The sequence below is a fragment of the Pan paniscus genome, chromosome 19 (genome assembly GCF_029289425.2).
Source record: "Pan paniscus chromosome 19, NHGRI_mPanPan1-v2.0_pri, whole genome shotgun sequence".
NCBI lineage: Eukaryota > Metazoa > Chordata > Mammalia > Primates > Hominidae > Pan > Pan paniscus.
Window position 1 is genome coordinate 12,582,684 of NC_073268.2, and position 25,659 is coordinate 12,608,342.

At 53.2% G+C, this 25,659-nt stretch overlaps 2 protein-coding genes across 12 annotated transcripts in view; both read right to left on the minus strand.

Moving 5' to 3' along the window:
- The window catches only part of CAMTA2 (calmodulin binding transcription activator 2), a 20,613-nt gene extending 4,746 nt beyond the window's left edge, over positions 1 to 15,867 (minus strand). For 2 of the 8 annotated variants that reach the window (XM_055101860.2, XM_034941363.3), the window contains exons 1-15: positions 15,311 to 15,867; positions 13,910 to 14,004; positions 13,598 to 13,701; positions 10,253 to 10,320; positions 10,034 to 10,169; positions 9,366 to 9,437; positions 8,955 to 9,108; positions 8,503 to 8,637; positions 6,962 to 7,899; positions 5,775 to 5,901; positions 4,329 to 4,463; positions 1,652 to 1,767; positions 852 to 1,036; positions 442 to 520; positions 36 to 258 (exon numbers count right to left, since the gene is read on the minus strand). In XM_055101860.2, the coding sequence (XP_054957835.1) occupies positions 36 to 258; positions 442 to 520; positions 852 to 1,036; positions 1,652 to 1,767; positions 4,329 to 4,463; positions 5,775 to 5,901; positions 6,962 to 7,899; positions 8,503 to 8,637; positions 8,955 to 9,108; positions 9,366 to 9,437; positions 10,034 to 10,169; positions 10,253 to 10,320; positions 13,598 to 13,701; positions 13,910 to 13,940 (2,503 nt within the window). In that variant the 5' untranslated portion in view covers positions 13,941 to 14,004; positions 15,311 to 15,867. Of the gene's footprint in view, positions 1 to 35; positions 259 to 441; positions 521 to 851; positions 1,037 to 1,651; positions 1,768 to 4,328; positions 4,464 to 5,774; positions 5,902 to 6,961; positions 7,900 to 8,502; positions 8,638 to 8,954; positions 9,109 to 9,365; positions 9,505 to 10,033; positions 10,170 to 10,252; positions 10,321 to 13,597; positions 13,702 to 13,909; positions 14,005 to 15,310 lie in introns of those variants that run through there. The other 6 variants (XM_055101859.2, XM_034941362.3, XM_055101864.2 and 3 more) reach the window with 4 other exon arrangements.
- INCA1 (inhibitor of CDK, cyclin A1 interacting protein 1) lies at positions 15,850 to 25,646 on the minus strand. Of its 4 annotated transcripts, none has more exons than XM_008962530.5 (7): positions 25,220 to 25,646; positions 22,109 to 22,190; positions 17,871 to 17,984; positions 17,609 to 17,648; positions 17,147 to 17,343; positions 16,498 to 16,663; positions 15,850 to 16,273 (listed from the first exon to the last, which is right to left on the minus strand). In XM_008962530.5, exons 2-7 carry the CDS (start codon positions 22,150 to 22,152, stop codon positions 16,124 to 16,126), a joined length of 711 nt encoding a protein of 236 aa, XP_008960778.1. In that variant the 5' UTR covers positions 22,153 to 22,190; positions 25,220 to 25,646; the 3' UTR covers positions 15,850 to 16,123. The 4 variants fall into 4 exon arrangements, with proteins under 4 accessions (XP_008960778.1, XP_008960777.1, XP_057156307.1 ...); XM_008962529.6 differs by having other exon boundaries at positions 24,565 to 25,620; XM_057300324.2 differs by having other exon boundaries at positions 16,124 to 16,273; positions 22,109 to 23,645; positions 25,220 to 25,620.
- Positions 25,647 to 25,659: the final 13 nt, after the last annotated feature.

Consider the following 25,659-nt stretch of genomic DNA (forward strand, 5'->3'; position numbering starts at 1 on the left):
CATCCCTCTCTCCAAAAGATTAGGGCCACCCTCACCAGTGTCTGGGCTGGAGGAGGGTGGCGATAGGGCAAATGGGGGCTCCACCGAAGGCTCCTGTCTCTGTAGTTCCTCAAGGCAGCGGGCAAGGCGCACATGACCCCGGGAATGAGCCACAGACAATGGCAGACGGCCCAGAGAGTCGGGAATGCTCAGTGCCTGTCGGTTCCAACGGAAAAGGAGCACGGCAGCTTCCAGGTGTCCCAGGGCACAAGCCCACATCTGAGGAAGGGGGCGGGACAGGCGGAGACGGAGGTGGAGGTGAGGCCAGGGGCTCTTCCTCCAGGTAGTCAGGTCTTCAGACCCCAGCCCACCCCACTCCCTGCATTCCTCAGGATCTTCCTTTTCAAGGGCGGTTCCCATTGCTCCCTGCCCCATATGCGCTCAGGAATCCGTCATCCTCACCAGAGGGGTGCAAGAGAAATGATCCACGTTGAGCGGGTCAACCTCCTGCTCTAAGTCCAAGCTTCCAGTCTCCACACTCCTGGAGGGTTTGGGGGAGAGACAGCAGAGCCCAATGAGGGAAAAAGTGGGCAAAGTAGGAACATCAGAAGTAAAGGCACTAGGAGGCAAGCTGTACAGGGCCGGTGGGAAGAGGCAGTCAAGGACACTAGTTTAAGGAGGTCAAGAAGTCAAAGTGTTGTAAGTCAGGATATGAAAGTTCCCCAAAATATAAGTCCTCTCCCAACCCCCTCCCTTCCCACAATGACCCCAACTCCCTCTTGGTAGGGCCCCAGGTCCTCCAATTCCTCTTCAGTCCCCTGACACTTCTGTCCCAGAGGCTGCCCAGCCCTCACCCAGCTGCCCTTGCTCACCGCCACTGGCTCAGGGTCTCGATGAGGCGGGCATAGCCCTGGGCAGCAGCCAGGTGCAGAAGGCTCATGCCCCGGAAGGGGCTTCCATGGGCCAGACGTTCAGGACCCTTCCAGGTGGAGCGTGGGATCATGCTTTCTACCAAGACCACTACCCGTGCTTCGAACCCAGGCCCCTGGCCTTCATCCTGCGATATACACACTCTTAGGCAGAGACCCAGGTATCTACTCCCCTGGCTTGAGATGGCCTTGGCCACCTCACATCTGTCCTCCCAGCTTCTAATTTTGCCCCCTCCCCACATGTCCCACTCTAGGATCCCATCAGTTGAAGTTCCTCTGTGGCCCGTGTCTCTTGCTCCCACAGCCACTTCCTCCAGCAGCCAGACCTCACACAATCTTGCCCATGTGCCTTCCCATCAGCTCAGATTAGTGCCATGTTCACACATGGCTTCTCCCCCTCAGAAGCCAGAGCCTTCTCTGAGCCTTAGCCCTCTTCTTTCAGAAACTTGGGACCCACAGAGATCTGAGCCCCAGTACTCCTGACCCCTCCCCCGCCCTCTCCTTCACCTCCACCCTTCTTCAGACCAGAAATAGTCTGAAGCCCATCATGCCAAGAGGGTGCCCAGAATAGCCACTCTCGCCACAAGGTGGGGATGGGAACAGGGTGACGTCAGGGAGAGGGAAGACAGGCTGAGGAGGCTGGGGACAGGAGAGGGAGGAGAGTCATGGGCACTAGATGTTTTCTTTAGCTGTGTCCTCCCCCTGCTCCCCACCGTAAACCACCTCCCTCCTCACAGAAGTACCTGAACTGCAGGAGCGTCAGGACCCTGGCAAGGCACCTGCCCAGCTGCTGCGATCTCTGCCATCCGCTTCTCCATCTGCTCCAGTCGCTCTAGTATGGACATCCGGAACTGGTTGTCTGAGGGGGAACGGGTATGGGAGGCTGAGTGGGCAGTCTAGGTGATGCCCTGAACACCAAAAGTAGACCTGTCCCAAGATCTGGGGACGAGGACACAGAACCATATTCTTTTATCTTCCCCAAAACAACAGCTCCTTTACCCCTTCACCTAAATAAAGCCCACCAGGACTCAGTCCTTAAACTAGGGCTGTTAATACTACCCACTGACCTAGAACCCGGATCTGGAACCAAAACTGTTTCCTTCAAGGTACAGAGGTAGTAGGATTCCCAAATGGTCATCCAGCCTGCAGATGTCCCAAATCCCACCCGCACACTCTTCCCTCCAGCCTTTTCCTAGGTAAAATGTTCTGTCAATTTTTGCAGCAGACACTAGCTTTGTCCCCCATGGTGAAGGTGAAGGATTCCAGGGTCCCTCCCTTTTAATAACCACTGCCCCAAAAAGCTCAGGGACTGTGATTTGAAAAGTACCTCCCCTTCCTCCCAGCCCCCCGCAGCTGTCCACAAAGACGATGGTGGGGGACGGAAGGTGACAGAGATGGATAGCCATATAGCCATGTCCATTTCTCCTCCTCCTCCTCCCCCCCCATATACAAATACGCACGTACACACATATCCCCCCAAGCTATATCTGTCCCCTCCTGAGATCAAACAAGGACAAGAAGGGGAGGCAGGAGGGGATCAGAGCTGTAGGAAGACAGACACAGAAACGGTGAAGGTTGGAGATGTTCTGAGATGCCAGGATAGAAGGGGATGAAGGTACACAGGTGATAGGAGGACAGAGAATGATGAACAGAAACCCAAGGAAAACAAAGGGAGGAGAGAGAGCAAAAAAGATAAAGTGAAGGAGAAGAGAGAAAGGACAAAGGGGGGCTGGGGGAAAAGTGCCAAACAAGCAGTAAGAAAGGACGATAAAAGACAGGCAAGTTAAGATATTGGTTCAAGAAGAAATGGAAAGAAGAGGGATGGAAGAGACTCATAGGAGAGATGGTAAAATGTAGATTAGACAGGGACAGAGAAATAAGGTGATGAACAGTCACAGGGCAGGACAGAGACAGAACAGGACTGAGAGACCTGGCCAGATCCCAAGGTAGGCAGACTCAAGTCAGAGACAAGCAACCCAACACACTCAGGCTTTGTGTGGGGTCCAGCTCCAAGAGTGAGGCAAAACTAAGGACCAGAGCTCCGGAGAGAGAGAAGTAAGGACAGAGGGAGACTAAGATAACACAGATGGCAGCAGAACTGAGAGAAGCCAAGAGGCAACAACAAAGACACCAAGAGGAAGAGATAGAGAAAAGCTAACCTTGAGAAAGCAGAAAGCAGCAGGTGCAGACAGAAACAATGTTCAAGGCCACAAGAGAGAGAACCAGTAACAGGAACAAAAACAATCTCAGATTTAAATAAATAAATACACACACACATACATACATGTATGTGTGTGCCTCTATGTTTGTGTTAGTACACCATGTTATTAGCAATGGATATCACTGAGAAGTAGTAGTATAGGAAATTTTTTTCTTTTTTTTTGAGATGGAGTCTCGCTCTGTCGCCCAGGCTGGAGTGCAGTGGCACAATCTTGGCTCATTGCAACCTCCGCCTCTCGGGTTCAAGCAATTCTCCTGTCTCAGCCTCCTGAGTAGCTGGGACTACAGGCACCCACCACCACGCCTGGCTAATTTTTGTATTTTTAGTGGAGACAGGGTTTCACCATATTTGTCAGGCTGGTCTCAAACTCCTGACCTCAGGTGATCCACCTGCCTTGGCCTCCCAAAGTGCTGGGATTAGAAGCACGAGCCACCGCACCCAGCCAGAAATTTTTATTTTCTATTTTGTGCTTTTGTGTAATTTCCAAATTTCTGTTAATGAACACGTCTTTATATCAGAAGAGGAAAAACAATAGAAATTTAAATATATAAGTACAGCCGGGTGTGGTGGCTCACGCCTGTAATCCCAACACTTTGGTAGACCAAGGCGGGGTGGATTGCTTGAGGTCAGGAGTTTGAGACCAGCCTGGCCAACATGGTGAAACCTCATCTCTACTAAAATCACAAAAAATTAGCCAGGCTTGGTGGCAGGCACCTGTAATCCCAGCTACTTGGGAGGCTGAGGCAGGAGGATTGCTTGAACCCGGGAGGTGGAGGTTGCAGTGACCTGAGATCGCGCCACTGCAGTTCAGCCTGGGAGACAGAGCAAGACTCCGTCTCAAAAAGGAAGAGAAAAATAAATAATAAATAAGTATATAAACTTGTGCATAGCACCTATATATTGCTCTAGACCCTGTCCCTGCCCTGCCTCTTAGCCTTCCTTGTCTGGATTCCACCCTTTGGGATAGAGAAGGCAGGTCAAGAACTGGTATAAAAATGACCCCAAGATTTATGGGGAAGAGGAGGTGAGGGAAGTTTGCTGCCACATTTAGAAATCACTAATGAAATAGGAATTGAAAAAAAAAAAGAATGGTAAAGTGGGGGCTCAGTGATGGCCACCTGAACCCTGAGTGGTCTAGGAGCATGTCATGCTTAAAGGCTGTGGGCCGGATACTTGGGTTCAGAGGGCTGGGTACTCACCGTCCAGTGACAGCCAGTCAAGTTGAGTACTAGGCAGAGACAGGAATCGGCGGGCTCGATACTCAAAGAGCACAGAAGCAGAAAGGGGCCCCTCCCGCCCTGCCACCTGCAAAGACACCAGCCCTACCTCATGGGCTGGAGAGGGTAGGATCAGCGAGAAGGGCTCTCTTTCCCTGGCTCCTTCTCTGGCTACCTGTGTCAGCCACAGACAATTATTCCACAGTTATTTCCCCTACTGCCCTGCTGTGGGCCAAGGGGCCCCTGGCTTCAGTGGCCTTGGCACTAACTGGGAAGGGAGTCCATTTGTTTGAGAACTTAATACGTACTATGGGCCAGAGATCCCTTGGATTCTAGACCCTGTAGTTGAAGATATTTGTTATTCAGCAAGAAGGTTTGGGAACTGAGGGTCAAGAGACTAGTTATGAACAATTTGATGTTGGAAAATCCTCTTGATCCCCGGATCAGAGTCTGGAAGTTATGACCCTGTTACTGAGATGGAGGAAAGGGGAGCTAGCCGCTCATGAACAGTGTCCAGTGGCCATAAGCATGGAACCAGCAGGCCCTGATCCTAAGACCAGGTGCTGAGACTTTTTCTCCCAGTCCCCAGATTCTCTGGTCTCATCCCCTTTCCTTACACACATGCTGGATGCTGCTGTAGAGACTGGGGGAGAACACACTCGTAGACAGCAAAGCTGCCAACCTGTCACTTTGGTGGTCCTTGAGGTCCCCTAGTAAGGCTGATTTTTGAGTGTAGGGTAAGGGCAAAGCTGGTGGCAAAAGGGCAGAGATGAACCTTGGCAATGAAGTCTAGACCAGTGCTGTCCAATAGAACATTTCTGCAGTGACAAGAATGTTCTATATCGTCACTATCCAATAGGGTAACACGAGCCATGTGTGGCTACTGAACACTTGAAACATGGTCAGTGAGACTGGGGAAGTGAATTTTAAGTATTCTTTAACTTTAATTAATAGGCACATGTGGCTAATGGCTACCGTACTGGACAGCACAGTTGTAAAAGCCAACGTCCTTCAGTCCCAAGACTGGTTAGAGGAGACCCACATTTCTTCTTTCTCATTCGCCCTGGGTTGGAGTTGGAGACTCTGGCTCTAAGCCAGAAAGCCTGGACAGACATTAGAAATCCCTTTGGTCAATGCCTAACCTTACAGGAGGGGAAGCCAAGGACCTCAGGAAGGATCAGACTCATCTGAGGTCACTGGTTAGCTAAGGAGTAGACTTCTTGGACCAGAACCTCGATCTTCTGACACCTAAGTCTGGGCTCTTCTGCCTGCTGGGAGAGCTTGGGGCTCAACCTCAGGACTGGATGAAGTCCTTGTGCTCTCAAAACAACCCATTTGTTCCCAGTGCTTTCTGGAAGCCTGGAGGTCCTGATCTGTCCCAACTGCCCACATGTCAGTCCCTCCCCCTGCGGTTCCCAATCCTCATACCGGGACAGTAGCAGCGTAAGACACCAGGCTGGACAAGTGAGGCTGGCACTGCGATGTGATCAAAGACACAGGAGTAATGCTCAGCGGCCTCGGTCCAAGGACCTGTGATGAGCACCTTGACCCCACCCTGCAGACAGAAGTCAGAGACCATGTGACTGGAGTTGGGCATTCCTCCCCTCACTCATTCATTTATTCAGACCCTTACAGGGTATCTACTATATGGCAGGTCCTGTGCTAGAGTCTGGGGGTCCAGGGATAGACAGGACCCAGTGGGGTGAGGTCAGTGAGTCTATCGCTCCCCAACATTCCTGCCAAGTGGTTGCCTGGTCTCTACCTGAATCTGCCAGTAGCTGGGAATTCAGGGCCTCCCCCAAAGCTACCACAGAGCTGTCACCAGAAGGAAGTTCTGTTCTTGGGCTAATTCACCCCCACTCTACTTCCTCCTTTTCCTCTCAAAGGCAGCATAAAACAGAACTTCTCCACTGCTGAAGACAGTCTTTCAGCTACTCAAAGTCTGCAATCACATCCCTGATGTTTCTTTTCTTCTCCAGGCTGCACAGCCCCAATTCCCTACCCCTGAAAACAGTCAGGAAGGGAATGAGGTCCTAGGAGACTCCAGAAACCATGCTAACACATGGAAGGGAGAGGAACAGAAAAAAGGTTAAGTTGCTGAGGACTCTGGAAACAGGAAAGCAGCTTCACTCTACATAAAAAAAGAGATTGGCGGCTGGGCACGGTGGCTCACACCTGTAATCCCAGCACTTTGGGAGGCCGAGGCAGGCAATCACCTGAGGTCAGAAGTTTGAGACCATCCTGGCCAACATGGTGAAACCCCATCTCTACTAAAAATACAAAAATTAGCCAGGCGTGGTGGCGGTCACCTGTAATCCCAGCTACTCAGGAGGCTGAGGCAGGAGAATCGTTTGAACCCGGGAGGTGGAGGTTGCAGTGAGCCAAGATTGTGCCATTGCACTCCAGCCTGGGCAACAAGAGCGAAACTGTCTCAAAAAAAAAAAAAAAAAAAAAAAAGAGAGAGAGAGATTAGGTAGAGGACTAAGAAGCCTAAGAAGCCATGAAAACTGAGGGAAACTAGGTCACGGACCACGGGGTAAGAGTTAATACAATTTGTTTTGGGGAGTCAGAAGACAAATAGGAGGGAGAAGGGAGGAGGTAAGCCTGAGTCTCACCTCTGGGTAGGACCACTCTGGGGAGAAGTCTGTGATGGTGCTAAGAGCAGGAGACAGCTGGGGGGTCGGAGCAGGGATGCTTGGAGCTTCGTCACTGATGAGTTCTCCCATAAGGTCTGGGAATGATGAAAGACTGAAGGGCTCCAGTTCACTGGCCCCAACAGGTCCTCCAAACAAGGCCTCTCCTCTTCCTACCCTGCTTGACGGCTCCAAGGGGGCAGGTGAGGGTGGGGGTGAGGGAGGGGGTGAAGGTATGGGTGGGGCAGCCCCCTGACCCTTGAGCTCCTCCCCACTGTCATCATCTTGGATGAAGAAGCAGTTTCCTCTTCTCCCACCTGCTACTGACTGTGGTGGGGGACCCCGAGCAGCTGCCTGGGGCTCCAGGGCAGCAGCAGGCTCTAGGGCAGAACAGGGGGTATGAGCAGCCTCTGCCTCGGGGAAGTCTGGGCTTACTCCCTGCCCCCCTCCATATGTCTGGCCCCTCTGGGGGCTGTTGAGAAAACGATCAGGATCAAAGGCAGGACTGGGAGGAGCTGGTGGGGCAGAAGGCTCAGTGCCTACAACCACTGCCAAACTCATGGAAGGCCTAGGATCAGCCTGGGGAGCCAAGTGCCTGGTGGGCGTCAAGCCCCCAGCCCGCTGCTCCAGTCCTGTCAGGAGGAGGATAGCAGTGCCTCCTCTTGAAGAACCCCCTCGAGAAGTGGGAGGGCTAGGTCTGATTTCTAGGGGCTCTGCAAAACCTGATGATGAGGAAGAAGAGGAAGAAGATGGGGAGGTGTGTGCCTTGGGGAGCTCTGGGGGAAGTGGGGCTATCAGTGGAGGAGGCTCTGGGGGGTGAGGGTGGGGGATAGAGGTCAGGGTTAAAGCTCGGGGCTCCACTTTGGGAGAGATGATGCGGTGTTTCGTGCTGCTGCATTTGTGGGTAAGGCTCCCAGAACCTGGAGTGGAGAGGAGTAGGAGGGGGAGGAGATAAGACAGATCATTCCGCACCTTCTCTACCTTGAAGCCCTTGAAAGTATTTCCTGGGACGTCCCTATAAACCAGAGGTGTAATACTGATTGTAGCCACTGGGAGGCATCAGAAATGTCTGTTCTCTACCCCTACCCTTTATTCCCCCTCCCCCTCTCCATTTCCCCTCAAAACAAGCAGGACCAGAGGAACGCTCCAGAGAACTGAGGGCTTGGGAGAGTAGCTAAAAGCAAAAGTTAAAGGCATAGGAAAAGGACAAAAGAACAGAACCAAGGGGGTGCCAACTAGGAGGAAGGCTAAGGCTGGGTGTCACTGGTGGTGCTGAGGGGACAGGAATTGCTGAAGGTAGAAGACAGGAAGGGCAGAGGCTGCCATGACAGCTGAGTGCAAGGCTGATTCCGAGCCAGTGTGCACCCAGATGGGAACGTCTGTTCATCTGGCCCATCTTTCTGGGACATGCAAAAGACTTGCAAATCAGCATGCAAATCCCATCAAGACGGATATCCTCCTGGCTTGCGTAAGAGCAGTGTGGCTAGGTGGGAAGACAGCCAAAAGGTCAGGGAGTAACTTACCAAGCCCCCCACTGCAGAGACAGGCGTGGGTTCGGGGAGCAGCCTTGGTTGGGTGGGTGTCCAAAATCTGCTGTACCAGGTGTTCTACAGAGAACTCTTCTATTCCATTCCCGCAGCTCCACTTGATGCCATGAACTAGAGAAGTTAGGGGAAGTGCTGTGGGATCCCCATGCAACAGGCCCCAGAGTACCTTGATGGCTCCTCCAAGCACCTGACATGCTTCAAGACTTCCGGCCAGGTGAACAGAGGCCAGCAGCCTCAAGACTGCTCAGATATGTTGCTTTAGTCCTTTCTCCGTATTCTAATACCTGAGAACACACCGGGAATCCTAGCACCCTCCCAGCTTGGAGGGAGATGATCAGCCCTCAGGCTTTGGGTCCAGAACCATGGCCCCTCTGGGAGCCCTGTTTCTACTCTCCCCTTGGAGCTCTATCCCCACCCTGCTGCCTTACACATGGGCTTCAGCTGTCCCAACAACTCCTCCCGGGACCACTTCAGCCACTCTCGACGGTCGCTGCTGATGGAACAAAAGATGGGGCTGCAGCCCTTTCCACAGTCCTCCAGGGCTGGGACGTTCAGGTAGTGCACAAGGACGATGTCAGGGTTCTGAGAGTATAAGGGGACACACAGAGCCATGGGGTCCTGAGGTCCAGGGGCTCGGCTTCCTAATCCTCACTTTCTTCCTGGGCACCCTCCTAACCTCGCCCCCAATTTCTGACTCTCTCCATCCCCAAGCCCCTTTCTCTTCTTCCCAGGCTCCTTTCCTCACTCAGAACTCAGCCATCCTTTCACTTCCTTCTTTCAGACCCGTGTCCCTCAAAGAGTCAGGAAGAGGGTGGCTCCCTGGGCTCTTCCGTCCTTACCTGGAGCAGCCAGTAGCAGCGCCGATGGAATGTGGGGACGATGGAAGAGTGAACGTAGCAGCCATAGAGACACTGCCAGGAGACAGGCTGGGGTGGGGGGAGGGCTAGTCTGCTCCCCAACTCTTCCTCTGTTCAGTCCCTTTGCAGGAATCCCAATCTTTCCACCAGTTCCTCTTCAACCCTTCCCCCACCCTCGCCCCCACCTATTCCCCACCCCTTTTGAATCCCAGCAGCCCTGAGTCATAGATGAGCAGTGGGGCTGGGGCCTTATAGTGAGGACCAGATTTGAGATACAGGACTATCTAGAAACCAGAGGGCAGAGCAAGAATGCATCTGAGATGAGGGGCAATGATTTGGGGAAGAGAAACCTGTGCTGAGAGCATCATTGCTGGGATCCCTGAGGGAAACACAAGAGCAATGAGGGGCCTGGGCATCAGTGTTCTGGAAGGGAGGCATGGCCTACGGCCTGGATAGTTGAGTCACGGAGGGAAATGGGAAGTGGAGAGTGGCCAAAGCAATGTCAGCCGACCCAAAGTGAGTGAGAAGGGAAGAGTAACTGGGAGGGGACTGAGGTGGACAATGCCACCAAGCCCAGGTCGGGCTAGAGCCCAGCTAAGGGTGGAGGAGGGCAGGCTCGGGAAGATGAGCTGAATGTCTGACTCTCTTACCTCCATGCCCTGGACCTTCAGCTTCATGTGGTCCTCTCGGGTGGTCTTCCCATCCTTCCGCTTCTTCCAGAGGTAACCATCCTTCCGATATTTCACCTTCTTGCGATTGTAGAGGATGATGGAGCCATTCTGAGGCCTGGGAAGGGAAGGGTTGCCCTGGAGTTCTGTGAACAGAACCCAGGACCCCTGCCACTCCCCCATGTTCTCAAACTTTCTCACCTTGTCTTTGGGGCACAAGACAGCCACTCATCATGCTTCTCAAAGGTGATCAGGTAGGATGCAATCTCCTGTAGGAGAGGAGGCACTCAGCTGGGCGTCTCCTTCACAGAGAGTCTCAGCCTGGCCTCTTGGTCATCCTGTCAGTGTCTCACTCTCTGCTGAGTGCTGGCAGCTAGTGGAGGATGCTTCTAGGTATCTGGACCCAGCAAGACCCACTGCCCTCCTAAGAACCCTTCTTTTGTCCTAAGACAAAAGTCTAATATTTTTTTGTGAATTATTTTACTCTCCAAAAATCTCATTCCTGTGCCCCCTTTTTTTTCTTTTGAGATGGAGTTTCACTCTTGTTGCCCAGGCTGGAGTGCAATGGCGCGATCTCAGCTCACCGCAACCTCTGCCTCCCGGGTTCAAGCAATTCTCCTGCCTCAGCCTCCCGGGTAGCTGGGATTACAGGCATGCACCACCACGCCTGGGTAATTTTGTATTTTTTTTAGTAGAGACAGGGTTTCACCATGTTGGTAAGGCTGGTCTCGAACTCCTGACCTCAGGTGATCCACCCGCCTTGGCCTCCCAAAGTGCTGGGATTACAGGCGTGAGCCACCGTGCCCAGACTTTTTTTTTTTCTTTTGAGGCAGAATCTTACTCTGTCACCCAGGCTGGAGTGGAATGGCATGATCTCAGCTCACTGCAACCTCCGCCCCCCAGGATCAAGCAATTCTCCTACCTCAGCCTCCAGAGTAGCTGGGATTACAGGCACTTGCCACCATGCCCAGCTAATTTTTGTATTTTTAGTAGAAACAGGGTTTCACCATGTTGGCCATGCTGGTCTCGAACTCCTGACCTCTGGTGATCCGCCTACCTCATCCTCTCAAAGTGCTGGGATTACAGGCATGAGCCACCACTCCTGGCCTCTGTGCCCCTTCCTGACTCAAAAAATTTCAGTGGTTTGACACTGCCAGGAATTTCAGATTATTTATTTATTTATTTATTTTTTTTTTTGAGACAGAGTCTCGCTCTGTCACCCAGGCTGGAGTGCAGTGGCGCCATCTCGGCTCACCGCAAGCTCTTCCTCCTGGGTTCATGCCATTCTCCTGCCTCAGCCTCCTGAGTAGCTGGGACTACAGGCGCCCACCACCACACCCGGCTAATTTTTTGTATTTTTAGTAGAGACGGGGTTTCACTGTGTTAGCTAGGATGGTCTCGATCTCCTGACCTCGTGATCCACCCACCTCAGCCTCCCAAAGTGCTGGGATTACAGGCGTGAGCCACTGCGCCTGGCAGGAGTTTCAGATTCTTTAGCCTGACTCCAAGGTTCTTCCCAACAAGGGATCAAACTTTCACTGTTCCCACTATTTACCCATATTGCTCCTACAATTCCTGCCAGATGGATCCATTGATTCCTTCCTGAACATGCTTTGAATAGTTACCTCCTGCATGTTAGTGCCCTATAAGGCAGGTACCATGTGCACACCTCTCCATATCTGGAAATCATAGCCATTCTATAAACCAAACCCCTTTTCAGATGCTCCATGAAGCCCTGCTGACCACACTGGACCTTCCTAAACGCTCTATAGCACTTACAACAATCACACATACACACATACACGCATCCTTTTACTGACAGTCCTCTTCTGACATCAAATTGATAAATATCAACAACCAACTACATACAAGGCAGTAAGTATGCAGAATACAGAAAATGTGTAACACAAGGACTGTGCCTCCTCCAGAAAGAGCCAGTATCAGTGGTGGTTAATAACAAAGGTTCCGGCCGGGCGTGGTGGCTCATGCCTGTAATCCTAGCACTGTAGGAGGCCGAGACGGGCGGATCACTAGGTCTAGAGTTCGAGACCAGCCTGGCCAACATAGTGAAACCCCATCTCTACTAAAAATACAAAAATTAGCCAGGTGTGGTAGCGTGCCTGTAGTCCCAGCTACTCAGGAGGCTGAGGCAGGAGAATCACTTGAACCTGGGAGGCAGAGGTTGCAGTGAGCGGAGACTGCACCATTGCACTCCAACCTGGGTGACAGAGTGAGACTCCATCTCAAAACAAAAAAAAAAGGCTGGGCTTGGTGGCTCACACCTGTAATCCCAGCACTTGGGAAGGCCGAGACGGGACAATCACCTGAGGTCAGGAGTTTGAGACCAGCCTGACCAACATGGTGAAACCCCGTCTCTACTAAAAAATACCAAAATTAGCCAGGCGCGGTGGCTCATGCCTGTAATCCCAGCACTTTGGGAGGCCGAGGTGGGCAGATCACGAGGTCAGGAGATCGAGACCATCTGGCTAACATGGTGAAACCCCATCTCTACTAAAAATACAAAAAAATTAGCCAGGCATGGTGGCGGGTGTCTGTAGTCCCAGCTACTCCGGAGGCTGAGGCAGGAGAATGGCGTGAACCTGGGAGGCAGAGCTTGCAGTGAGCCGAGATCGCGCCACTGCACTCCAGCCTGGGCGACAGAGCGAGACTCCATCTCAAAAAAAAAAAAAAAAATACAAAAATTAGCCGGGCGTGGAGGCACATGCCTGTAATCCCAGCTACCTGGGAGGCTGAGGCAGGGGAATCACTTGAATCCAGGAGGCGGGGGTTGCAGTGAGCCGAGATCGCGCCATTGCACTCCAGCCTGGGCAACAAGAGCGAGACTCCGTCTCAAAAAAAAAAAGGCCCTGGAGTAAGTTAGATAAACTATGAGGTAAATCAGTTTCCTCATCAATAACATAGGAGCAATAACAGGGCTTGCTCTATAGAACCATTAGAGGATTAAATGAGACAAGGCAGGCCAAATGTTTAGCACGGTGCCCAGTATGTAAGGAATACTTTACTGGCAGTAGCTTTTGTTTTTACCCAGGTGGCTATGCCACAGAAAAGAGGGCTCCTTCAAGATCCATGTCTTTTTTTTTTTTTTTGAGACGGAGTCTCACTCTGTCACCCAGGCTGGAGTGCAGTGGCGTGATCTCAGCTCACTGCAGCCTCCGCCTCCCTGGCTCAAGTAATTCTCCCGCCTCAGCCTCCTGAGTAGCTGGGATTACAGGCGTACATCACCACGCCTGGCTGCTTTTTGTATTTTTAGTAGAGACGGGGTTCCACCATGTTTGCCAGGCTGGTCTTGAACTCCTGACCTCAGATGATCCACCCGCCTCAGCCTCCCAAAGTGCTGGGATTACAGGCATGAGCCACCATGCCCGGCCAAGATCCATGTTTTTTATACCTCTCCTATGATCCCCAAAGATCTTAGAATGGTGCTCTGCACTTAGGAGTGTTGACAGACACGGAAAGACCCCCCACTCACCCTCCTCCAGCCTACTAGGTCTTGCTGGGCCCCAACCCCCAGCCTCCCTAGAAAACCTCATTTGTATTCCACCGTAGCCTCTCTGGAGGCAGCAGCGGGCAGCGAGGAAGACACTCCAGCAGCTTCTTGGGGAGAAAGATCTTCAGGTGGTGGCTGTTTTCTAAAGGGAATTAGAAGGGAGGGTTTAGTGTGCTACCCTGGGGCATCCCTGTGATAGTACAAGGGGAAAGGGCTGAAGGCAATACAGAGCACTGGGGAAAACTGAAACCTCACTAAGGAGAACAGAGAATCCAAGAATTAGAGGGCCACTAAAGCGTGGGGAGAACGAAAGGCTGTGGCCACATTGGGAAACTGGTTTGTGAACTTACCAGCAACCTCGGTGGTGTCCTTGGTATTCATGGTGAGGGCTCCAGGGGGCAAGGTCACCCCCGGCCTGAGGGGCCGGGGGGAGGGGGAGTCTGTGCTGGGAAGGGAGAGAACAAGGTCATGGCAGAAGCCCCCACATTAATCCAGGATGAGAAGTATGAGGTAGGGAGTGGGTATAGAACTGGGTCATAGTATCTGGGAAGGATGAGGAAAGGGAGGGAGGGGCTGACTGTGATGTGACAGTAGAAGAGAGAACCACACATGGTGCCCGGAGCCAATATGAGTGAGGAGACTGGACAGGAAGAGTGAGCAGGAAGAAATGGGTTGGGGTGGGGGAGGGGGGAGAAGACTGGCAGGGCTTGGGCCTCAGAGGCCCTAAAGCTTGAGCTTTTGCACAGACTGGGGCTATGGTTGGGTCAGGTCCTGGGGGTTGGGACTCAGGCCATCCGATCCTTGGAGGATGGTTTGGCAAGAGAGCCTGGATCCTGGGGGCAGGGCAGGAGATTCTACCTCCGGTAGAAGCTAGGCCTTTAGAAGACACGCCCTGAGTTCCTTCTCTGTTTGATTTTTCCAAGGGGAAGGGCAGATCTGATAACTGAACCTAACCTATTCTCTCCTCCAGGTTGGTTAGGACCTGATAGAATCTGGGCCAGACACCTAGATTCCCACCCTCAGGACAACCCACCCTCGGGCTGACAGCCCTCTCTACGTAGCTCCCTCTCCCCAAACGCCTCTGCCTCCCCTGGCCTCCAGGCCTAGCCTACCCCATCTACCGCTCTGGCTCCAGCCTGAGCCCCCCGCCCTCCTCGAGGAACAGATGGGAGCTGGAGGAGGCTGTCAGCACGGGCTCCGCCAGGTGTCCAGGATGGAGATGGGAGGAGGCCCGTCGGGCTCGGCTATGTGCAGTGAAGCTGGGGTTGGGGTAAGGACTCCGCCCCAGGGCGCAGGTGCGCAGTCCCGGCTAGGCAGCCTGCCAGGGTGCGGAGCGGGAGCGGGTCCTTGGGCTGCACTTGGGCGGCGCCGGATCGGACGCTTGGCACTCTGGGCAGCCCCCCGGCGGAGTGGTGGTCCCAGGAGAACCTCCGAGGTGGGAGGGTCCCGCCCGCATAGAGGGATGTTCTGGAGAAGCCGGGAGCAGAGTCCGCGGGCACGCGGTGGGCGAGGGACAGTGCAGGTGCCGGGTGCGGGGGTCTCCGCGACAGTCCCCGGCACGCGCTGGTCCGCCGTGGGGCCCTGCGGTGAGCGGCGCCCCCTGGCGCGGGGGAGGAGGACGGAAGCGGGAGGTGAGGGCGAACCGGGAAGAGGGACGGTGGTCCCCGGCGCGGCGCTCCGCGTCGGGACCTGGAGGAGCTGCGCCCCCTGGCGCGGGGGCGGAGAGGCGGGCGAGAGGCCCTGGCTCTTACCTCCCGGGGTCCCGCGGGTGACGGCGGCAGCGGCCATTCTACCCCACACCGACCCCCCCCAGCGCCGGCTGACAGCGGCGTCTAACGTCACTGCGCACGGGGCGGGGCCTCCCAATTAAGGGGATGAGGGTCAGGAAGGGAACCTGGGGTCAGCACACGTGGAGTTCTGGGTGGGGCGCTGGGCAGAGGGACTCGGCTTCTAGGGCTCTGAGCCAGGCCGAGGGACAGACTGCTGGGAAGTCCCCAAAAGGGCAGCAGCACTGAGGGGCAGGATTCCAGGGTCCTGGAGGCGGAAGCTCGGCCGACTTGACTCCCAGTTCGAGAGAACGGGGCGGGGGCAGCCCACCAGTGCTGGAACCCGAGGGGCCGGGCGAGGAACGCTGGACTGGGAGCAGGACCCTTCTCGCCTCGGACAAGACTCCTTGTCTGGGGACCCAGCCCGACTTCATTGTAGCTGGGTCCTCGAGAAAGCGAAAGGAGCCCTCCTTCCCCATTGGCCTCTCCATCGCTGCATCCCAAGAAGAAAGACAACTCGGGCTCCACTTGCTTGCTTTTTAATAACAGAGCAGAGAGAATACAAGGCCAGGAGCGGGGCCTGGAGGAAAACAGGACTTGGGGTGCTCCTGTGAGAGCGGTGGGTTGAGATGGGAGCCCAGGGGGGCTGTTAATGCCTAGTTCAGAGGATGGGAAAGGCAGTTGGAGAGACGAAGGAAGGGGAAACGCCTTCATGTCAGCAATGAGGGTGACTCTAGTGAAGGAACTAGTCTTGGGTCCCTGGGGCACCACCAGCCTCTCAGCATCGGTGGTTTCTCCTTACTCTTCAGACGCTGCCAACTCCATCCCCCAGGGATTGTGAAGGGGGTTCCTTCTGGCTGTGACAGTGCTGAACGAGGCCAGAGAGTGCAGCTGCCTGGAGGCACAAGCCTCCTCCTGATCCAGGGGACTCCAGGGAGACCAAAGCAGCTGTCAAGATGAGAGAAATTGAAAAAGAAAATGGAAAAGTAGGTCTTCTTTCCAGATTTCCTAGTACCCAAGCTTAGGTACCTCGAAGTCTCTGGTTCTCACCTACGTTATTTTTGTTTCTCTCAAATCCAGCTCTCCAGCCTGGCTCTCAGCTTCTGCATCTCCATGCAAGACCAGAGACCCACATCACTCCCTCACTCCACCCAGTTCCACTCCAACAATACCTGGGCCCTGCCAGGAGTGAGAAAACGGTTCTCTTCCTGTGGATAGGTTGCTCTCTCCTCTTCCAGATCAGGGTATTCATTGGTGCTGGGGAATCCACAGCCCTCTTCGCCAAGCACCACTGGCTCAGATGCAGCCCCAGAGCTGCCCCACTGGGCCTTCTTCAGTCTGTGGAGACTTTAGGCTGAGGAGAGAAGTGCCTGGAGGCCAGGCTTCCTGTCTCTCCATTCTTCACCTTTCTGTTCTGAAATACTTCCTGCTGGGACTCCAGGGAGTTGTCATTTGACCTTTAACCCTCCACTCCCAATTTTCTGCTCCCCTCAGACTGAAGCATATTGTCTAGGAACCCAGAGGTGACCCCAACCTCCCCACTGTCCTCCAGTTCTATGGTTTGCTTTCCTGTCTTCAGTGATCTACTTTCCACTCCTTCCAGCTCATGTGGCTCATCCTCCTTACTGCAGTTCCCTCCTTCTTTCCATATTACAGAAATCTGTTTCAATCACACCAAAGCCCACAGCTTCCTTCCAAGCAACCTCCCCTCAAAGCTCCCCTCAAACCTCCCCTCAAAGCTGTCAACCCCTTCCTTAGCTCAAACTGTTCTGCCCCCAAATCCTGCATGACTCCCAGAACCCAGATGTCTCCCTTCCTTACTCGTTGATGATGCTCTGACGCCTTCTTAGGTCCTCCAGGTGGTAAGTGACAGCCCTCACCCGGGCGGGGACTCCCCCAAGGCCCTGCTGCTGCATTCCTTCCAAACATGGCCTCCTCTTCTTTCTTCTCCAAAGCATTTCAGGGGGTGGGAGCTGCTCAGGAGGATACAGACCAAGCTGGGAGCAACCAGTGGCTCTCTGTGCCAGAGAATGGGGAAAAAGAGCTAGAAAAAAGAACTGGCTCTCTCAAGGGAGCTTGGATTGAACTAGGTAGGGAGTCTGGGGTCTTGGGAAGACCCCTGTGATCTCGAAAACATGATGACTGATTCATAGAAAGGAAGGCCTGGTCAGTGCACTGGTTGGGGAATAACAGAGGGAAGCGGTAATAAGGAGAGCTTGGGACAGGATAGCAGTGGGTGCAATTTTAACAGAGAAATGCTGAACGGCAGAGGGTCTGTCTTACCAGCGTGGGTGGAATGTGCTGCTCCTCCAGCCAAGTGGGGCTGTGAAGAACAAAAAGGGGGCTATAAGTGCAGAGGGGACATGTCCATCCATATTGCTTCTTTAATAATCTCTCCCAACCTCCTTTCTGTCATTAGGAGCTACAATGTCCACCAGCCAGTGGGAAATTAACCCCAGACTAGGGCCTATTGCTATATGGGTTTATGGTAGTTTAATCCAGTTAAGACCACATCCAGTTAGTTTCCATTTTCTCCTCTACTCACCTGGGCCTTTGATTAAGGTTCTTCCAGAAGACATCTCCATAACGCTGGGGCATGGGTCTGAGGCTCTGGGAAGGCAACCTTGGGGGTGGAGATCGGCTGACCACCCTGGAACACCTGAGGTGAGGACAAGGTAGGCTCGGGTCTGGCTCTTCCCTTACAGCAGTCTACTCATCCCAAGGATTCAGGGGCCATCTTTCCATGGGACTATAAAGCTGCCCGGGTTCCCTCGGGCCATGTCCTCTCTTAACCACTTTAGCTGAAAAAGGTGGTAAGGCCTCTGCTTTGAAAGGAAATTGAAGCTGGGTTCAGGGTAGAGATTGGCTATAGTTTGACCCTCAGATCTCACGGAGTTTAAGCTCTATATCGGGGATGTCCAATCTTTTGGCTTCCTGGGCCACATTGGAAGAAGAAAAATTGTCTTGGGCCACACATAAAGTACACTAACACTGGCCGGGCGTGGTGGCTCATGCCTGTAATCCCAGCACTTTGGGAGGCTGATGTGGGTGGATCACCTGAGGTCTGGAGTCCAAGACCAGCCTGGCCAACATGTTGAAACCCCGTCTCTACTAAAATTACAAAAAATTAGCCAGGCGTGGTGGCAGGCACCTGTAATCCCAGCTACTCGGGAGGCTGAGGCAGGAGAATCGCTTGAACCTGGGAGGAGGTTGCAGTGAGCCGAGATCATGCCATTGCACTCCAGCCTGGGTGACAAGAGAGAAACTCCGTCTCAAAAAAAAAATTGCAAAAAATCTCATAATATTTTATTTTATTTATGTATTTATTGAGACCATTTCACTCTTGTCACCCAGGCTGGAGTGCAATGGCGCGATCTCGGCTCATTGCAACCTCCACCTCCCGGGTTCAAGTGATTCTCCTGCCTCAGCCTCCCGAGTAGCTGGGATTACAGGCACCCACTACCACGCCCGGCCAATTTTGTATTTTTAGTAGAGACGGGGTTTTGCCATGTTAGCCAGGCTGGTCTTGAACTCCTGACCTCAGGTGATCCACCCGCCTCGGCCTCCCAAAGTGCTGGGATTACAGGTGTGAGCCCTTGTGCCCGGCCTAATCTCATAACGTTTTAAGAAAGTTTATGAATTTGTGTTGGACTGCTTCAAAGCCATCCTAGGCCGCAGGTTGGACAAGCTTGCTTTATACCTCATAGTTAGAGAAGGTAATATTTAGCAAGCAGAGTTGTTAAAGAGGAAGGCCTTGGCTACTCAGGTTATATGACAGATAGGATTCACTTAGGTCAATGCAAGGATCCAGGGGAGAGAACCTCTGTTTACCTCATTTGTCTCCCCATCTCAAAAGGACTAATATCCTTGTAAATAGGAGTGTGCAGAGCTGTTTGAGAACAGTGCTCGTCACTTCCAAACCCCACAGGCTGAATGATGATTGCCCTCCTGATCTCTAAGAAATGGAGTATGTTAGGGCTTAGGCCTGGGGCCCTTTATCTTCTCTGTCTTCATCTCTTCTTAGGTGATCTCACCCAGTACCATGCTGTCAATAAGCTGATGACTCCCAAATCTATATATCCAGCCCTGGTTCCTCTCTGGGCTCCACTCAACATCTCCTCCCCAACCTTCCTCCTCAATGAAAAGCACTCAAATGCCCAGTTGCTAAGACCAAAAACATGGTATGTCTCACTTTCCCTCACCTCCCACATCTAATCCATCAGCAGTTCCTGTCGGTTTTACATCTAAAATACTGTGTACCTGAATTTGACCACTCCTTATCATTCCCACTCCTACCACCATATATTTCAGGTCATCTTCCCCTTCCTGGACTGTTGCAATGGTCTCTTCCCCCCTTTTTTGCTTCCATTCCCATCCCCGAACAATATATTCTGCACAGAACTGTGAGAGATGATCATACGAAATAATATAAGGTTTGAGATGTACTTCAAAAGAATTTGAGAAATAGGGGGCTAGATAGGTATAGAGATGAAAAGATTATCCATACAATGATAATTATTGAAGCTGACTGAAAAGGGTACATGGGGTTCATGATACTATTTTCTCTACTGTGTTTGTTTGAAATTTTCCATAATAAAAAAAGTTGAAGGAGAAAAGGCTGGTCATGTCACTCTCTGCCTTAAAACTTTTCCACTGAATAAAATCCAAACCGTTTTTTTCTTCTTCTTTTTTGAGACAGTCTCACTCTGTCACCCAGGCTGGAGTGCAGTGACCCAATTATAGCTCACTGCAGCCTCAAACTCCTGGGCTCAAGCAATCCTCCTGCCTCAGCCTCCTGAGTGCTGGGACTACAGGCGTGTGCCACCATCCCTGGCTAATTCTTTTAAATGTTTATCAGAGATGAGGTCTCACTATGTTGCCCAGGTTGGTCTCCAATTCCTGAGCTCAAGCATTCCTCCCACCTTGGCCTCCCAAAGTGCTGTAATTACAGGTGTGAGCCACCGCACCCGGCCTATACTTGTTTTATTTATTTTTTCTTTCTTCTTCCTCTCCTCCCCTCTCCTCCCTTCCCCTCCCCTCCCCTCTTTTCCTTTTCTTTCTTCCATTCTCTTTCTTTCTCTCCTTCTTTCCCTCCCTCCCTCCCTTCTTTCTTTTTAGAGACAGGGACTTGCTTTGTTGCCCAGGCTGGGGTGCAGTGCTGTAATCATAGCTCACTGCAGACTCAAACTCTTGGGCTCAAGCAATCCTCCCACCTTGGCCTCCCAAAGTCCTGGGGTTATAAGCATGAGCCACCACACTTAGCATAGTGTTTTGTTTTTGTTTTTTGAGATGGTGTTTCGCTCTTGTCGCCCAGGCTGGAGTGCAATGGCACAGTCTCGGCTCACTGCACCCTCTGCCTCCCATGTTCAAGTGATTCTCCTGCCTCAGCCTCCTGAGTAGCAGGGATTATAGGCACCCGCCACCACACTCGGCTAATTTTTGTATTTTTAGTAGAGACGAGGTTTCACCATGTTGGCCAGGCTGGTCTTGAACCCCTGACCTAAGGTAATCCGCCCGCCTTGGCCTCCCAAAGTGCTCGGATTACAGGTGTGAGCCACCACGCCTGACCTTGTTTTTTTGTTTTTTGAGACGGAGTTTCACTCTTGTTGCCTGGGCTGGAGTGCAATGGCTCGGTCTCAGCTCACCACAACCTCTGCCTCCTGGGTTCAAGCGATTCTCCTGCCCCAGCCTCCCGAGTAGCTGGGATTACAGGCATGCGCCACCACACTTGGCTAATTTTGTGTTTTTAGTAGAGATGGGGTTTCTCCATGTTGGTCAGGCTGGTCTCAAACTCCCAACCTCAGGTGATCTGCCCGCCTCAGCCTTCCAAAGTGCTGAGATTACGGCATGAGCCATTGGGCCCGGCCTTTTTTTTTGAGACGGAGTCTCGCTTTGTCACTCAGGCTGGAGTGCAGTGGTGTGATCTCGGCTCACTGCAAGGTCCACCTCCTGGGTTCATGCCATTTTCCTGCCTCAGCCTCCCGAGTAGCTGGGACTACAGGCGCCCGCCACCACGCCCAGCTAATTTTTTTGTATTTTTAGTAGACACGAGTTTCACTTTGTTAGCCAGGATGGTCTTGATCTCCTGACCTCGTGATCCACCCACCTCGGCCTCCCAAAGTGCTGGGATTACAGGCGTGAGCCACTGTGCCTGGCCTTTTTTTTTTTTTTTTTTTTTTTTGAGATGGAGTCTTGTTCTGTCGCCCAGGCTGGAGTGCAGTGGCACAATCTTGGCTCACTGCAACCCCTGCCTCCTGGGTTCAAGCAATTCTCATGCCTCAGCCTCCCAAGTAGCTGGGATTACAGGCGAGCACCACCGTGCCTGGCTAATTTTTGTATTTCTAGTAGAGATGGGGTTTTGTCATGTTGGCCAGGCTGGTCTCGAACTCCTGATCTCAGGTGATCCGCCTGCCTCGGCCTCCCAAAATGCTGGGATTACAGGAGTGAGCCACCACACCTGGCCCACTGTTTTATGTTTTAAATAGTACCCATCATTAGCTGAAATTGTATTTGTTTGCACATTCTGTGTTCCCCTCTCTAGAATGTAAGCTCTACAAGAGCAGGACCCCTATCCTGCTAGTTGCTGAATCCCCAGTGCCTAATACAGTCCCTGGAACATTGTAGTGTTCAAACTATTTGTTGAATAAATTAATGAATCATCAATCCCGAGACCAGGCATTGCATTTCCCGTTCTTTATTTCCTAATCCTCTTAGGGAAGGACCCAGGCATGCAATATCCCCTCCACCCCATCCCCATGCTCCCCACCCAGTGGGAGGACTCACTTGGCAAAGGGGATGAGGTTGACTCCATCATCCTGCACCTGCATGACTGGACTGGGCTGGGTAGTTAGTCTCCTTTTTGGTGCTGGGAGGATAATGGAAAAGAAGTCATTCATTCGGGCTGGATGTGGTGGCTCACGCCTGTAATCCCAGCACTTTTGGAGGCCAAGGCGGGTGGATCATGAGGTCAGGAGTTCAAGACCAGCCTGGCCAATATAGTGAAACCCCATCTCTGCTAAAAATACAAACATTAGTCGGGTGTGGTGGCGCGCGCCTATAGTCCCAGCTACCCAGAAAGCTGAGGGAGAAGAATCGCTTGAACCTGGGAGGCGGAGGTTGCAGTGAACCGAGATCGTGCCACTGCACTCCAGCCTGGGGGACAGAGCAAGACTCTGTCTCAAAAAAAAAAAAAAAAAAAAAAAAGGCATTCATTCATATAATGTCTGTAGGGATGAGGCCAGTAGCAGATCTAGAGATTGGAAAAAGAAGGTATGGATGCTGAAAAAAGAGAGAACTTAAAAGGTATTTGTAGCAGCTGGGCGCGGTGGCTTATGCCTGTAATCCCAGCCCTTTGGGAGGCCGAGGCAGGCAGATCACCTGAGGTTGGGAGTTCGAGACCAGTCTGACCAACATGGAGAAACCCCGTCTCTACTAAAAATACAAAATTAGCTGGGCATGGTGGCGCATGCCTGTAATCCCAGCTACTCCGGAGGCTAAGGCAGAAGAATCACTTGAACCAGGGAGTAGGAAGTTGCAGTGAGCTGAAATTGCACCACTGCACTCCAGACTGGCAACAGAGCAAGACTCTGTCTCAAAAAAAAAAAAAAGGTATTTGTAGTGCTGGACTATTAATTGAACATTTAGGTTGAAGACAGTGAGCACAGGAAAAGTGGATGTGGTAAAAAGATAAAGGAGAAAGCAAATCTTCTGAAGCTAAATATGCAGAATAAGTGAAATTTACAGATGGCAGTTAAGCGACAACTGGCAATATGGGACAATGAAATTGAAAAATGATGACAGTGGAGACTGGGTGGGGTGGAGGCATTTGGGGGTAAGAGAAGTGACAGAATTGAGGGTTCTCAATGAATCAACTGTGAGTGGTTAGTGAAAGTTAATTGTGTGGGCCGGGTGCGGTGGCTCACACCTGTAATCCCAGCACTTTGCGGGGCTGGGGCAAGAGAATTGCCTGAGCTCAGGAGTTGGAGACCAGCCTGGGCAACACAGAGAGACGTCATCTCTATTTAAAAAAAAAAAGTTGGCTGGGTGTAGTGGCTCACGCCTGTAATCCCAGCACTTTGGGAGGCTGAGGCGGGTGGATCACCTGAGGTCGGGAGTTCGAGACCAGTCTGACCAACATGGAGAAACCCTGTCTCTACTAAAAAATACAAAAATTAGCCGGGCATGGTGGCACATGCCTGTAATCCCAGCTACTCAGGAGGCTGAGGCAGGAGAATTGCTTGAACCAGGGAGGCAGAGGTTGCGGTGAGTTGAGATCGCGCCATTGCACTCCAGTCTGTGCAACAAGAGTGAAACTCTGTCTCTAACAAAATAAAAAAAGAAATTAAAAAAAGTTAAGTGTGGACATAATGGTCAACTGGTGACAGGGAAGGAGGGGGCAGTTGGGAATGCCTGTGGATAGGAAGGTGAGCAGGGAGGTCAGTTGCATATAGGGACAGCCAAAGATGACCTGAAGGCCAGTTGGGGTGGGGAGAAAGGGCAGTTAAGGCTGGGCACACTGGCTCACGCCTGTAATCCCAGCAATTTGGGAGGCAGAAGTGGGTGGACTGCTCGAGCCCAGGAGTTTGAGATCAGCCTGGGCAACATGGCGAAACCCCCTCTTTACCAAAATACGAAAAAGTTTAGCCAGGTGTGGTGGTCTGCGCTTGTACCCGGAAGGCTGAGGTGGGAGTGTCATCTGAGCCCGGGAGGTCAAGGCTGCAGTGAGGTAAGATCGCACCACTGCACTGCACTCCAGCCTAGGCGTCAGAGTGAGACCCTGTCTCTAAGAAGAAAAAAAAAAAAAGCCGGGCGCGGTGGCTCAAGACTGTAATCCCAGCACTTTGGGAGGCTGAGGTGGGCGGATCACTTGAGGTCAGGAGTTCGAGACCAGCCTGGCCAACACAGCGAAACCCAGTCTCTACTAAAAATACAAAAATTAGCCGGGTGTGGTGGCAGGCATCTGTAATCCCAGCTATTCGGGAGGCTAAGGGAGGAGAATCGCTTGAACCCAGGAGGCGGAGGTTGCTGTGAGCCGAGGTCAGCCTGGGCAACAGAGCAAGACAACGTCTCAAAAAAAAAAAAAAAAAAAAAGAATACTAGATAAGTTAGGAGAGAGTGCACATAGGCTCCCGAAGGACAGAAGCAGCCAGCTGGAACTGTAGAGGTGAACTAGTATTTATCCAAGGGAACTAGGGATGGGCTGAGAAAGCAGGTGAGGTCAAAAGCGGAGAGAAGTATACCGTGCGGAAGCGGCAGACGGGGCTAGTTGGAGTTGGGCTGAAAGGGCCTAAAGTGGGGTCTAAAGGGGATGTCCTGACTCGGAGGGGGGTCAGCAGAACGCGAGGGAGCAGCGGGAGCTGCGGGGCATTCGGGCCTCAGATAGTTGGGTCCAAGCGGGTGACCTAGATCCAAGGGCAGGATGGAGCTGAAGGAAGCCAGGAAGGATCCTCCACAGTTGACTTCGGGGTAGCCACGGCCTGGGCCTGCGAGGGTGGATGAGGACCCGAGGGTCCGGCTGGGGCTGAGGGGCTGCCGGGAGCCCCGCTGGAGGGAAGCGCCGGGCCGGAGGGCGCGGCCTGCGCCTGAAAGGGCGACGGGGACCCTCGACAGGTGGACCGGGCGTGGCCGGACCTTCCGGGCAGCCCCGCCCGAGGGCACGACTGGGGGCTGCTTCCCTCGAGAGGGGCCCTGAGGTGGTGGGCCCAGGCTGAAGGGCAGGCTGGGGCCTGAGGGGCGCCCCAGGTCTGAGAGGGCAGCTCCGGCCTTAGGCGGCACCCGGGCCTGAAGGGGTTGTTTGGGCCTCAGGCGGCGTCCAGGGCGGCCGAACTTGAGGGCCAGGCGGGGACAGAGCGCCCGAGTGGCCGCGCCACGGCCGGCCGCACTTGGCCCCAGCACCTGAAGCAGCTGCGCGGCGAATTCTAGAACTCGGCGGGGCGGGGAGGAGAGAGACTGCGATTCGAGCCGCGGGAGGAGCCGGCGGGCGGTGCTCGTCTGAGGGCGGGGCCTGAGCGGAGCCACCTTCTGGGCGGGCCTCGGCAGGAGGCTCCGCCCCCTGGACGCGCCTCCAACGGCGGCGACGGGAACTGGGCCGGGGCCTGGGTGCCCCCGCGGGTCAGCCCCCGACGTTTCCCTGTTCCTCAGGCGTCTGCAACCCTCCTGGGTTGCGGCGTCTGCTCGCCCTTCTGCGTCCGCAGCTCGGTCCCCACGTTCCCGCTCGCTGGGCCCCACAGGCCAGGAGCGTTGCCCCTTTAACAAGAGTAGCCCGGGTCGCTCCCGGCTCCTTCCCGGGACGGCGCGTACCCGCCCCTCCGCGCGCGCTCGCGCGTCCCCCGCCC

What these genes read in the sequence shown, in the direction of transcription:
- INCA1 (XM_057300324.2), bottom strand. Translation starts at nt 22,221, where the DNA reads ATGAATGACTTCTTTTCCATTATCCTCCCAGCACCAAAAAGGAGACTA. An exon ending in AACCTCATCCCCTTTGCCAA is followed by an intron (nt 17,985 to 22,108) that starts GTGAGTCCTCCC and finishes TCCTCACCTCAG; the next exon opens with GTGTTCCAGGGTGGTCAGCC. An exon ending in AACCTTAATCAAAGGCCCAG is followed by an intron (nt 17,649 to 17,870) that starts GTGAGTAGAGGA and finishes TGTTCTTCACAG; the next exon opens with CCCCACTTGGCTGGAGGAGC.